General features: G+C 38.7%; 1 protein-coding gene across 1 annotated transcript; it reads left to right on the top strand.

Moving 5' to 3' along the window:
* The first annotated feature begins 3,054 nt into the window (after positions 1-3,054).
* LOC123307071 lies at positions 3,055-4,545 on the top strand. Its single transcript, XM_044889274.1, has one exon. The coding sequence runs from the start codon at positions 3,055-3,057 to the stop codon at positions 4,543-4,545; it is 1,491 nt and encodes a 496-aa protein (XP_044745209.1).
* Positions 4,546-15,515: the final 10,970 nt, after the last annotated feature.

Genomic DNA, 15,515 nt, shown 5'->3' with positions numbered 1-15,515 from the left:
GACACTACATCACAAAAATGCAAAGGATATGTGGAATACTATTAAAAGATTTCAGAATTCGATATTTCCTCGCCCTAAATGTCTTTCTAAAAGATCATGTGGAGAGGAAATTTTATCAATGATAACACCTGCTGTAATAGAAAGCCCTTCTACTATACAGAATAATCTAATTGTTAGTCCACCGTTCACCTACTACGAATTCACGAATATCCTTCATTTGAAAAAGAAAGACACGGCTCCTGGAATAGATGGTGTGACATACAGCATGTTGAAAAATCTACCCATGTCAATGAAATTAAAAATAATAGAACTGTTCAATTCATTATTGATTAACCCCAGTATCCCCAAATCATTAAAAAGCACCTTGATCATTCCAATTTGTAAAACGGGGATAAACCCTAATGAAGCAGAGAGCTATCGCCCCATTGCATTGTCTTCATGTCTGCTCAAGACCCTAGAATTTATAATCAAGGTTAGAATAGAACATATCTTCGAGAGTTCGTTGAGAGATGACAGTCTGATGTTTGGTTTTCGTAAGGGTAGGTCAGTTCAGGACTGTCTGTGTTATGTGATATCGCAGATATATCTTGGAATCTCCTTTAATAAGTTTGTAGTGATTGCCTTTTTGGATATAAGCAGAGCTTATGATAGGGTTCTGGTTGAGGTGCTGTTACAGGATCTCCTGAAGTTGAGGGTTCCATTTGATTTGGTGTCCATAGTTCAGAATATGCTCACGGGTAGCGACGTTTTTGTCCTGGATCCTCACTCTGGAGAACCAATCGGCCCAGGAGAAGCCAACACTGGTGTTAAAAATTGAGCGAAGCCCCCCTCGGACCTCTCTTCAGTCTACGCTCCTGACCAGCTCCAGTGGCCACGTATGGTACCCCGATTCGGCGGTGCGCTGGTTGAACGACGCAGCGGCCCCACTTTCAGTGTTTTTCAGGAGTGAAAAACCACACATTTACATATTTTTCTTAAGATTCTCTTTGTTAGCTCCGTTGAATTAACTTCGCGCTGCTATCAATGGTGATTTGTAACACCTCAATTTAAGTTCACCTCTTTTAGTTGTTCTCAATTTTTAAGTCTTCTCGCACAATCCTGGTGCTAAATTGTTCTTCTCATAAGGTAAAGTACACTCAGACTACTCAAAATTATTAATTACTCCATTTTCATGATAATTTCACTCTGCTGAAATAAGTCCACGTGCAAGAGATTGTAGAATCTTGAAATAGATTCCGAATCCTTGCGAGCACTGCTCAATTGAAATGTCTACTCAACTCAACTCGAACCATTGTCGTCTCAGACCTATATATTTTATTATATTTCATAATTTATATAGATTTTCAGACCTCTCTAGATCTTCTCACATGAAAATGGGTATGTAGCACCAGGATTGAAACTTCTCAAGTTCATCTCTATAAAATTGATATCTGATTTCCTGTCTTCTCGTAACACTCTTTATTATTAGAATCAGTTTTATCATTTTTATAACAACTCGTATGATCACCTCTTATACATATGACTAATTACTGTTGTTGAGTTTCAGATGAATGAATCCTCATCTTCTCCAGGGTGGACCCTGGATGTAGCTGTTTTCTTCAGATCAGGATATGAACACCTCAAGTTTCGTTAAGCGATCAGTGATAATGCTCGATACACCTCGACCTAGGCTCCACCCTGGAAAGTCTGCTCGAACACTCATGTCTACTCACTTGGTATGGTCTACTCTATAATATGTACTCTCATTGTTTCTCTTCTATATTCATTCATCGGACTCAACATGCATGTTGGTTTTCTCAGCCTTCAGCACATCTCAAAATCTACGATTAGAGATTTATTCAACTCAGTACTCTCATGACTTCTCTTAATTTATCAATTGTTTCTTCTATTTTTCTGATGAACGTTCTAATCGTGCTTACTTGTAAGCAGTTCGTCTCTGTAAATGCTGAATTCATTGATAAATTTTTGCACTCTTCAAGATCATCTCAATGTATATGAATTATACTATGTTCTTCTCATATTGATTATGATTGTTCTTTTCATTTAATTAATTATTATCGAACTTCTCATTTAATTAGAATTTATTGCCCTTTTCATATTATTTTTAATATTCTAGTGCTTCTCAAATTCATTAATTCTGTGCTTCTCATTTAACTTGTGCTACTCTTGTTCTGCTCATACTTACATTAACATTATTGATCAACTCAAATTTAATGTATCGATTTCTCGTTGATGATCAGACTTAGACATTGCAGTTTCACCTCGGGCCTATTTCTCTGTACTCTCGCGTCTTCTCTTTAAAATTCAGTATTCTAACCTTCGCGTTTTCTGATAGAAAAAGGAGGCTCTCGCAATCAATTTTCAATTGATTGCCCTATCACTGTGTAACCGTTGTGTTGATATTGAATTTATTGAACTTCTCAACGTCTAAGTCTGACATCAAGTGACTTCTCATTTGAACTGCTCTGGACCATCTCTTGTTTTTAATTGGATATTGTCTCTCTGGAGTTTATAGATGTTGTTAATATTAGTTGCTTTTTACTGTATTAGCTTCATGCAGGTGACATATTCATTTTATGGTTGTGAATGATACTTAATAAATGTTTTTATACCATCTCCAACTCAATTATCTTTTAATACAGTCCACTACTCTTTAATTAATAATCATAACACCCTCGATTTTTTAACAACTGGTTTGGAACAAGGTTCATCACTGAGCCCATTGTTGTTTAATATTTATACTGCTTCGGTTGCTGAGTGTGCTGAGGAAGATACATTAATAGTACAGTTTGCAGATGATTTTTGTGTAATATCGGCAGGATGGGATTTGCAGAGGATATGCGAAAGGGTCAACGGAACCTTGGATAATGTGTCTAGTTGGATGAATGATAGAGGATTACAACTATCCCCCTCAAAATCCAAAAAGTACTGGCATTCCATAAAGGCGCAACACTCCCACAACTGCCAAGGATCCAAATTTTTGACACCTAAGTCCCCTGGTGTAACAGTGTCAAGTATCTGGGATGCCATTTGGACAATAAACTTAAATGGAGAATGCACGTGGAGAACATATGTGGTAGAGCTATGAGGGGAATAAACTTGCTGAGGAGGTTGACAAGGGTTTGGTGGGGGTCCCACCCTACACTACTGTTAAATGTATACGAGTCACTTATTCGCCCCCATCTGGATTACGCCACAATATTTGTGGGAAGATGCGCCCAATCTTTGTATAACCAACTTGACAGGGTCCAGTATCAGTCTCTACGTATAGCTTTGGGATATATGCGTTCTACCCCAATTAATGTAATGTTGGCGGAAAGTGGAGAGCCTCCCCTGAAATATAGGAGGAGATGGCTGGCATTTAAATTTATCAGCAGACTATGTTATGTTCAGAACCCGGGGATGATGAACTTATTACAACAACTAATCAGATTTAAAGGATTTTGGAACAATAGGCCAATCCCTGCATTTGTCCAGGCCACCAAGGAGGTGCTGGAGCTTCTCCCAGATATAGACTCTTCCCCAATTCTGCATTGTTTTAAGTATTCAATACAGGTTCATCACAACCCTATATGGTATGACACCATGGGCCTAAGAAAAGAACATGTAAACAATGAACCCTTGTTCCAACAAAGATTTCGTGAAAAGTTTGAGGGTTGTTTGGAATGTTTTACGGATGCATCCAAGAATGCTCAGGGAGGGGTAGGTATTGGAGTTTTCTCGTCTACGGTCGGGTACTCGATGTCGGAGGGTTTGCCAAAGTATATTTCTGTGTGCACGACTGAGATTGTTGCCATATACAGGGCTCTTCAGTACATATTTTCGCAGGAAATAAAATCATCGGTGATTCTTACAGACTCCATGTCTTCTTTGCAATCCATAGCTTCGTGGTCTCTCAGTGCGGATGTCAACCCTTTTGTGTTGAAGATCAGAGCACTGATACATGATATACAATGTAGGAATTATTCGACCAAATTAATATGGATACCTGGACACACCAATATTGTTGGAAACGAACGGGCAGACTCGCTTGCCAAAATAGGTGCTAATGGTCCACTTCAGACACAAAGGATTAGGGCACACCCGCGTGAACACTGGCCAACAAACAAAATGAAGATATGGAGAGAGTGGGAAAACGAATGGCACGATGTCAGCCGGCAAAAGGGTAGAAGATATGCCCATTTGAGAACGAAAAATAAAATTACTCCAAAACCATGGTTTGCAGAGTGTCTTCGTCTACCAAGGAAAGCCATCACAACTATAAATAGATTAAGATCGGGTCTTTGTTGTTCCCCAGAGCATTTATATCGAATAAAGGTATTGGATAACAACAATTGTGAGTGTGGAGAACAGGGAGATTTGGATCACATCTTCTTCGGATGTTCGAATAATACTGTTAATTGTCAAACCTTGTACTCCACATTAGTAAAAGAGTGCAAGGTCGCTCCACTAACGATTTATGATTGCTTGTTAGATTCAAACCTGAAAGAAACTACCATTAACACAATTGTAGCTTTTATTTCATCATCTCATATTAGATTGTAGTGCGCTTTGAATTGTGGATTGCAGGCATGATTTTGGCTTTGTAGATATCGTAGCGCATGATTTTTCTCAGTCAGCTGAATGTACTAACACCCTTTCCTGTGTTTTTCCTCTGTAGATTTACCTATATCGGAATTTAACACCGCTGAGTTGGAAGATAAACCAAAACAAAACCGAACATAACCTAAAAGTAAGACCATAGAAGTCCATAGGATCAGAAGTTGACAGAAGAGAAAGCGAGCGTGGAAGAAGAAAATTTCTTGGTGGAGATCCGGAGGTGGAGAAGGGTCCAGATATCCTCTGGGTTTGCCCATCAGGAGACACTTGAGCCTGAACACATGGCCAAGTAGCCGGGTCATAGAGAGAAATAGAAGAAGAAGAAGAACTACTTGGACAAATATCATATACTTGATACCTCTCAGCATGGGTTTCGATCAGGTCGCTCAACTCAGTCAGGAGCACTTCATTTTGTTGAATTTGTGTAAGAGTATCTCGATAAGGGCCAGTTCGTTGCGGGGTTATTTTTTGACCTTTCGCGGGCATTCGACAGTCTATCTTTTCAAGTTCTTCTCGACAAGTGCTACAATTTGGGTTTTAGAGGTGTGTTTCTTAATTGGCTATCAAGTTATCTTAAGGGTCGAACGATGACCGTCAACGAACGAGAGCTGAACCTTGGAGTCCCACAAGGTTCTGTCGCACCTTTTCCTACTGTTCATTAACGACTTACCTGTCTATTTGAGAAAAATGATGGCTAATTCAAATAATTTTTCATATCTACTTTCGCTAACCAAGTTCATGAATACTTTTGTTTGCTGATGATACCTCTATGTTGGTTACTGCTCCAACTTTTGATGACCTACAGGAACTGTGTTGTAAGTTGGTGAAGTGCTTTGTTGACTGTTGTCGTTCAAATTCTCTCATAATAAACATTGAGAAAACACAATGTGTCCATTTCATGTTGAGGGGTGGTAAGCAGGAACTAGTTATACGTAATCTGGATGACATCATTTCGTCGGCGGAGCACTCAAAATTTCTTGGTGTTCACATCGATTCCAATCTAAGATGAATTGTAGTCCGGGAGGTGGCGTCACTTTTTCATCAGTGATTTATCTGCAACTCGAATGTGATTAATTAGAGAGTTACACTAATACTGTACTCGAAATCAAATGTCAATCAGCGCGACCGTGGTGGGCCTGGGCGTGGGAGGCGGTGAGACTCGCCGGAAAAATCTCAAAAAAAGTTATTGATCTCCACGTAAAACTTTGTGATAATGTAAATTATGCATGATTATGAGTGGAAATGGGGGTCAGTCACGTTCCCGATGGTGGAAACATCGTCAGTCAGGCGTTTGAAGTGGTCGGAAAAATCGGAAAATGAAGTGATCGATCTTCACTTGAAATTTTGAAAAATGATTAGGTATTTTAATCGAATTGAACGTAAAAATTGTCGTCAGTCACGTTTATAGTGGTGGATTCTGCGTCAGTCAGGCTTCTAAAGTCAAGGGTAGTGACCAGCTTCCTTTGGCGCACTGCATCTTATGCAGTTCGACTGACGCATATTCGACCGGCATCGTGCCGGCTGAAGATTATTTATTGAGTGTACATAAAAAGTACAAGCTTATATATTATTTATTATTATTAAATATTATTATTAAATATTAATTTTATGTTCGACTGCATCATAAACACTTCATTTATGAATTCGTTTAGTGTCCATAATTGACTACTTTATTGGACACCAATTTATTGGACTCAACTGTCACTATCATTCTGTCAAGTAAATATACTAGATGCAAATAACACTTTATTCAAGGAAGAAGAATTGAACTTCGACCTCACAACAAAATTATGAATAACTATTCTAAGCATTAGTGTGGTAGTGAATATTAAAAACACATTCTTTGTTTTCATATAAATGCATGCCTGAGGAAGTCGATCTCGAAGTGGAAGCACAGTCGATCTGCAATACTCTTGATGCTAGCATCAACTACTTCCTGGCCCAATATTCTGGTGGCAACTTTCTGATTCATCTATGTAGTCCATAGCGAAGAACTTTTGTGAGCTTTTAATTCACTATTGAATAAGCCAGAATACTGTCTTCTGTTGATTTTGCAATTTCCTTCGTTTTACACCACTTGTTATAGGCCGCATACATATTTTCATAAGCACTTTTAGATTTAGGCCCGGTACTTTCACCTTCGAATAAATTTTATTCAACGAATAATGACGTACCGACATTCGATCTATGACAAATAAACTCTTCTAATTAAGTTTCAATGACAGATTTATTCGATGAATAACACTATCTGAAAGTGAAAAGACTGCATTTTTACTAATCTTACGAATAAGACTTAATAAATGCGAATAAATTTATTTATTCGCACGTGAAAGTACCGGGCCTTAGTGGGTAAGAAAGATTCTTTGTCGCTTACGGCTAAATTTTGTACGCTTTCTTCTCCAGCACTTTCCATTTGTTGGATTATTATGACGTTTGTCACAAAATTAAGGAAGTAAACAACTGTGCTTACTAAGGTTGCTAAGGTCGCTGGTTACTAAGGTAAGAAAATCAAAAGCACACTTAATATTTTTCAGTGATAAGCCATTTCAGAAAATGAAATTTCTGTATTGTAGTCGAACATAAAGCTTTGTATGCAACTCGTACATAATTAGACTTTATGGACTTGCCCAAGTTATTGGCCTTTTGGACTCGTCCATGAAGACCTAATTTATGTACTTGTTACATAAATAGATATCAAGGTGATATAAATCACTATATCCAACTTTTGAATAGTACGTGATTATCACCATTTTTTCAAATTGAAATATTGTTTGCATTGAATGCGTGAATTCTTTATTGCTTATACAAAAAAATTATATGGTACTAAATCAATCTGATTCTTCCGTGGAACTTTCATCCTCATCATCATAGTCAGATGGCTCTTCGTCTCCCAGAGAATTATCCTCACAATCTGCAAATAATACGAGTTTTTAGTATGAAAATGATAATAGATGAGTTAAATAAAATGTTCGTATACCTGAGGGATTTTCTGTTAAATCTTGAGTAATATCTTGAATTTCAGGCAACTGTTCTCCATAAAACCATTTGAAAATGTATCTCCCTTCTTCTTGCCAACCATAATCAGTGGGTCTCATGATTCTAGTTATTTGTTGCGAAGCATGAGTCCACATCTGTGCAATGTATGAAGTTCTCAATTAATGCTGATATAATTCAGATTTACACGGCGGTAAAGCTGATCCTTCAAAATTGCATTTTGTTTGGAGAATTGTTTCATTATCTTTAATACGGTAAGTCTTCATGAATGCTGCCAAACGAGCTAAATTCACATCATTCAATGTTTTGTATCCATAAATTTTGACATTCAAAACCATCCAGTACAGCAAAATGACTTGGAACTTATAACATTTCTCGTGATTGACGAAAACTGTTCGATCACCAAAGTAAGTACTCATATGGTCCTGATTCCAATGTTCACACAGAAATCTTACTAATGCTTCTTTGAAGTAAGCATTCTTCAAATCGTTTCTGAAATTTGCGCTTCTGCTGAGGTCCATTGATAGTGAAACTTAGACAAAAGAAAGAGCAGACGCAGCATGTCATTCATAAATTCAAGTATAGTTGAAGCCAACATGTAGAACTATTTCCCATGAGTGAAACAAGGACAGCTAAACCACTTGATATCGCCCTGGCAACAATGCAGAGACTTCCACCGCGTAAATCAAACGGGCACCAGTGGCGTCGTGCTGCTGTTGTTGAAGGATTTGAAATCAATATTTTATACCGATATCACACGCTGTTCTATATGGATTAATTGAATCATATGAGAAATCGTGGGTATACAGAAATATGATCTATAAAAGTATACCTATTATAGGTTAAAAATTTGGAGCTTGTAAATAAATTTGATTCCCACATACATTCACAATGGTATAAAATCTGATACATTTTCTTTGTTATTATGCAATAAATTCGTATGCCAACAGGGCAGTATGTTTTTTCATTGGAAAAGTTACGTACTTCATGCACCATATAGAGAGAAAGTTTCAAACAAGGAAATTCAAATTCAATAGATATTTTCTTTACTATTGATTAGTAAATTACATATTATCCTGAACCAAAGTTATTCTGATGAATAGAAGATTCTTGTATATCACACTTTTTTTTGTCTAGGTAGTGAAACGATTTCCCTCTACTCTTCCACGAAATATATGCTCAATGTCTTTTATAGAGGGGTAAACGTAACGATCGAATGTAATAATGATCATTTTCGCGCCGTTTGCAGTAAAAGAGTGTAAGATTTTTTGGGAAATATTTCCAAAAGACACCGGAATTTCTGTCATAGAATGGATTGTGTGAAAACCATCAAAAACTATCACGTCACATTCTTCGGGCTCAGGACTTTCCACTTCTTTTTCCAGAATGTGTAGTAAAACGGATTTATCACTTTTGCATATTGTTCCTTCTAAGTGGCAAAAAGCTTAAGGAACCGGAGTTAAGGGATACGACAAAACTTTCTCGATATTCAATGTTTTTTCCAAAGATAATCTCAAGAGCTTTCCAAACAGATCTCTTTGCATTCCAACAAAGTATCGACCAAGATAATAATATAGTGAGAAACTTATCGGGTTTGTTGGTCAATGTATCAAAATGATCTTAAAAACCTCTTTATTGTCTATAAACCTAGCATTCGGCTGATAATTCTGCCTTCTTCACGGTCCTAAAATGGTAACAACATTAAACAATGTACTCTGGGAATAAATCCTGAAAGGACCTACTGCAATAGTGTGAGGTGTTTTACCCAACAGTGCTGGCTGTCGCAAAGTTGGGTCTCTCTTGGATATTACCATCTATTACAAATGATCTAGTTAATTTTTCCTCTAAAATACATCGAGGGAGAGTTGGAATATTGTTAAAAAGTAGAACATTAACATAAAACATTAATGGAGATGCCACATCCTGACATATGACAATTGACTTAGGCCGAAAGACGGTCCGTCATTACATTTCTTCTTCTTCTCTCTTCGTGGTCTTTTATCAATTTTAGTAAGTAACAATACAGGTTATTGATGCCGTAGTAATCGGTTACCAGGTTTAAATTATCCTTATGGTTGTGGACTTCCAAGGCTTCCAAGAACATTCTCTTGCTCCAGTTTTTGTCTTTACAGATTACATTCGCGTTAAGAAAGTCTGCAGTATGACCATGGTCATGTACGTGTTCTGACAATCCACTGTTGGTCCTTCCACCCTCACAATTTCTCTGGTGTTCTCTGAGTCTAGTTTTTAAATTACGAGATGTCTGTCCTATGTAGACTCCCTGACAACCCGAGCAACCCACTTTGTACACATGTTTGACATGTTTGACATGTCGGTATCCTGAGTCCTGTCCTTAAGTTTTGTGAAAACGATCTGGTCCAGTCTTGTAGGAGCTCTGGTGGAGATCTTCATATTATCCTCCGTACTATGTCGTCTCAGTAGAGTTACAATTTTGGCTGTCAAATTGCCGTAGTCTGGAAATGAGAAAAACTTTGTCGAAACTATGCTGGGTTGTTCCTCGGCAGTATACTCGTTGATATTATTCTCAGTGTTGGCAGGTGTGGAGTAGAGGAGTCTATTGACAATTTTTTTTGGGTAGGAGTTGTCGACGAGAAGTGACTTTGAACTATTCAAGTCTGCCTGTAAATATTTGTGGGCTAGAAAGTCCAAGTACTCTGTCTCTCATGCCAATAATGTTGTTGATTTTTTGTTTATAGCTATGAGCTGACTCAAAGTTGAGGAGTCGGCCAGAGGACGTAGGTTTGCGGTACCATCTAGTTGTAATTTTGTTGTCGTCAGTACGGATTACTTCGATGTCCAAGTATGGTAGAGAACGATTCTTCTCTACTTCGTATGTGAATTTAATGTTGTGGTTGTATGTATTTAGAATTTCTATCAACTTGTCTACTTGACCGATTGGTAATAAACAGAAAAGATCATCCACATACTTCTTCAACAAGGGTATTCGGAAATCGATCTTCTCAAGTGAAACGTCCAACAAGTGATCCACTACGATCTGCGATAAGATGGGAGGGATAGGGGCTCCCATTGGTGTGCCTTTAACCTGCTTGTAAAAGTGACCCTCGGCAGTATGTTGTTTCAAATATGATCTTGATGCAATCCAAAAACTCAAAAAAATAAATGCAAAATAAGGATATCTCTTGCCATTTTAACTCTATGACAGATATTACAGTTTCTAGCGTCACGTTAGTGAACAGGGATACTATGTCCAAACTATACATGGGGTCTTCTGGGATGGTGAAATTATTGACCTTCTGTGCAAACTCGTATGAGCTAGACACGTAATAGGAATTTGACTTATCGTAGTAGGCAGAAGGTCAGTGATATGTCGTGAAAGGTTGGTATTAGGTGCGTCTATGCATGAGACTATAGGTCTGAATGAAAGTTCAGTTTTATGTATCTTTGGAAGTGCGTAGAATTTTGGGGCAACTGAGCTGTAAGTGGTGAGTTTGCGGCATGTGACTTCATCAATTGTTCCTCTCCGTTTAAGTTTAAGTATGAACCTATTAAGTCTACCTTGCATTGCCTCTGTCGGGTCTCCAGACAACTCCTCGTATGTATCAATGTCGCCGAGTAATGTGAATGCATGGTGCGTATAGACATCTTTGTACAAGAGTACACTAAAATTTCCCTTGTCGGATCTGGTGAGAATTAGTTCTGGGTGCTCTGCCATAAATTCGCGTGCTTTGTTGACATTATGAACCAGATAGGGGTTAGGTGGAGTGTGGTCTCGTAGCATGTAGTTTGTGAGAACATTGACGCTCTGGGCTATCAGCAAATCTTTCATTTTGGTGTTAAGTCCAATATTTTGTATTACGTAATCGACGTCAGCCAACAATCTCTTTAGATTCACTCTTGAAGGGTCATGCATACTAAACTTAGGTCCCAAGGCGAAAATTCCCAACACTTTTGTGGGAATGTGGGTATTGGTTAAGTTCTTGAACCATCTATCTTTGATGGGAACGTCAGTATCGATTTTAAACTGGTTGAGTAACCTGTCGTACTTCGTTGTTGTCTAGCCTTAAACCTGTCGAAATCGATCTTATAATGTCTCATCTTGTCTTCCCTAAACTTAGACCAGACTGCATGTGGTAACTGGTCCATTAAAAAAGTCTCGGATGTCTGTAGCTGATGTTCCAAATTGACTATATTGTCATTGATCATCTTGATCTCCAAATTTAGCACCTTTGAGTCCAATTTAGTTTCAATGTTCTTGATCTCTTGAAGATGCTTCCTCGGTAGGGATGTGCCCTGGACGTTGAATAAGGGTCTCCTATTGTCAATGTGTGAAGGGAATACGCCAACTGATCTGCATTTCAGAAGAAAAATCCTATGGTTCCTGCACCTGCCAGCTTGCAGAGTAACTTAGACCAATGTTTGAGATGGAAACTCGTAGTGTTACCAAAATCTCGTCTGAAGTCCTCGAAAAAACCTATTATATGGGATTCCAACAAAGTATCGACCATGATAATAATATAGTGAGAAACTTATCGGGTTTGTTGGTTAATGTATAAGAATGATCTTAAAAACCTCTTTATTGTCTATAAACCTAGCTTTCGGCTGATAATTCTGCCTTCTTTTTGCAATTTACCTGTACGTTGAGAAGGAAATTATCGATATTTTCATCGACCGATTTACCAGTTGAAATATTATACAAATTCTGTGTATCCAGGTCTTCGGAAAATGGATTCATATTCTGGCGAATATACCTGACCAGCGTGTGCATCGGCGAAGAAAATTTTATAATTCTATTCGTTTCGAGATGAGCGGAGACGTCCTGCTTCAGTACTCAAATAAATAATAGCCAAATCTTGCTTTTGACTGGGAGGGTCTTCCGACCAGGTCCAGTCTTCCAAGTGATTTTTCTGATCTTTAGTTGTTCTAGGAACGCTACAGGATCCTTATGTTGGGGAATCATCTCCCATGGATATACCAGTGTTATTCAGCAGAAAATTGATGCCGGTGGAATATGCGTCAGTCGAACTGCATAAGATGCAGCGCGCTAAAGGAAGCTGGTCACTACCCTTGACTTTGGAAGCCTGACTGACGCAGAATCCACCACTATAAATGTGACTGACGTCCATTTTTACGTTCAATTTGATTAAAATAATCATTTTTCAAAATTTCCAGTGAAGATCGGTTACTTGTCAATTTTCAGATTTTCCGACCACTTCAACCGCCTGACTGACGATGTTTCCACCATCGGGAATATGACTGACGCCCATTTTCACTCATAATCATGAATAATTTACATTATTACAAAGTTTCACGTAGAGATCAATCACTTTTTTATGAGATTTTTCCGGCGAGTTTCACCGCCTCCCACGCCCACCGCTATTGGACTGACTGACGCGCGGACCTCATATGTACAAGTGGAGAACTACTTATGCTAAAAAATTCGTGTGTAGATCGATCACTAGTTCAAAAGTGACGCCACCTCCCGGACTATTGCACTTATCGATTCCATTTGTAAGAAACTTAATTGTTCTTATAGTCTAAGATCCCGCAGCAGAATCACTACGTTCATTACGTACAGAGTCAAACACGCATTTTTACATACGTATATAGATAGGAGAATACACTGATAACACCGCAGCCTGTCAAAAGTGGCCGCAAGTAATTTTGATAAAATTAATGTTAATCAATATTCGAAAAGAAATTTCGTTCACTCCGTATTGAAATAAAATATCATCCACATCATAGCAATGCATGTAGAGAATACTGAAATCCATAGCTGCCGTTGCACACTTGGCCGCAACTACCTCGCAGCCAGGTGTAAGTAGGTAACATTTCATCATCATTTTATTTGTCTCAAATTTTTACAATAACAGGTTGACAGTATTATAAACAGACAAAAAGAACCACACAACGATTTAGAAACCGATGCACAGAATAACCTGTGTTGTGTGGCCCATGGGTAGATGAATATACTTAAATATAAACAAAAAATTCACTTATTAAACTAAATACACATCCTTGTTTAAAAATATACTAAGCAAGAGATCAAACTCTTCAGAAAACCGCAAGCATGCTGACTCATAATGCAAAAAAGCACCAAAAACGCAACAAAAACAAAAATTAAATGAAACGGAACGCGCGTCGAGTAGGGGGTAAAAATGGCCTTTATTAAGCCCACGAGGGCACGCAAACACAAACACCAAGCACTCTCCAATCCAACCAGTCATTTCAACAGTTTAACAAGTGTTTCTCTGTTTCTCCAGACACATTACCTCAACCTCTCTCCTGAACCTCCCGATGGAAAATTGTTTAATCCTATCAGGCAGCTCATTCCACATACGAGGAGCGACTACCTGGAAGGATCTGTGAAAAACTTCCGTTCTGTGCTGGGGGGTAACGAAACTACCGAAATTTCTTGTGGCGTATTGATGTGAACGATTACAGAACAATTGCCTCAAGTAGGAAGGCTCGCCCGTCCTGAGAATACGTCGAACGAAAATCAACATGTGCAACGTCCTTCTATTAGCCATATTGAGCAATGAGTGCTCATTCAAGTGAGGTGTTATGTGTTCTCTGTAAAGTATCATAAATGAAAACCTCATACAGGAATTCTGCAATTTTTGTATGGACTTAGCTGTACTCCGGCTCAACGAATCTCCATAGACTACATCTGCATAATCAAAAAGCGATAATACCAAAGAATTACACAGATAATATTTAGTTCGACTGGACAAAGATGTTTTGAACCGATATAATTTTTTCAACCTACCATAAGCCATCCTCAACTTATTCTTGACATGTACCCGGAATGACAAATCAGAATCCAAGTAAACTCCCAAATTTCTAGCCTCAGCAGCAATCGGCAAAAATGAACCCGCCAACTGTGGCCTGAAGTTATCGCGCACTGCAGTTCCCCGGGCTCCACCTGGTCCAAAAATCATGACGCATGATATAGAGACATTCAATTTCAGATTATGATCCACGGCAAACTGACTAACTCTCTGCAAATCTTCATTGAACTTCCTCTCACAATACAGCAAATTATCGCATTGAAGGGGAGCGCATAATTGGGAATCGTCAGCATACTGTCGCAATAAAGCACATAAGGCAGCCTCGCTCATATCCGCCACATAAATCAAGAAAAGAAGGGGACCCAAGACAGACCCCTGAGGAACACCCCGCTCACAAGAAACAAAATCAGACCTCTCGGCGATTCCACCAGACCTCAACATCACGCAATGCAACCTTCCGGTGAGATAAGATCTGAAAAATTCAACAGAACTCCGTGAGAAGCCGAAATACTTCAGTTTAGCTAACAACATTCCATGATCCAGCATGTCAAACGCCTTACTAAAATCAAGAAGAGCCAAACAACTACCCTGCCCCTTTTCTATGTTCAACCTTATCCCCGTCCAATGTTTGATATTTCGAAGCCACGACATCCTCTTTCTGCCCAGTCCCCAGTCCCCTTTTTCCCTCTATCTTTCCCTCAATCAACAATTGGAGCAAATGGTACCTCTCGTTGCGAACTACATGTCCCAGATATGCTGTTTTCCTGCGTTTTATCATGAGCAGCAATTCACGCTCTCTTCCTATCCTCCTCAGAATTTCCTCGTTGGTTTTCCTTGCTGTCCAAAAAACTTTCAGTATTCGCCTGTAGACCCACATCTCAAATGCTTCCAGCCTATTCATGGTATTAACCTTCAGTGTCCAGCCTTCCATGCCGTAAAATAGCACGGACCATACGTAACATTTTGTGAATCTTATTCTGAGGTTGAGGTCAAAGTCTGAGTTCGTAAAGACGTTTTTAAATTTCATAAATGAGTTCCTCGCTTTTTCTATCCCGCACCTGATTTCTAAGTCTGAAGACCAGTCTGCACACAGCCAAGTTCCCAGATAGTTAAATTTTTCCACTCGTTTCCACTCCATTCTTTGATGTCGTT

The sequence above is a fragment of the Coccinella septempunctata genome, chromosome 2 (assembly GCF_907165205.1).
Source record: "Coccinella septempunctata chromosome 2, icCocSept1.1, whole genome shotgun sequence".
Lineage (NCBI taxonomy): Eukaryota > Metazoa > Arthropoda > Insecta > Coleoptera > Coccinellidae > Coccinella > Coccinella septempunctata.
This window is presented reverse-complemented; position numbering and strand designations above follow the sequence as displayed.

What these genes read in the sequence shown, in the direction of transcription:
- LOC123307071 (XM_044889274.1), top strand. Translation starts at nt 3,055, where the DNA reads ATGCACGTGGAGAACATATGTGGTAGAGCTATGAGGGGAATAAACTTG.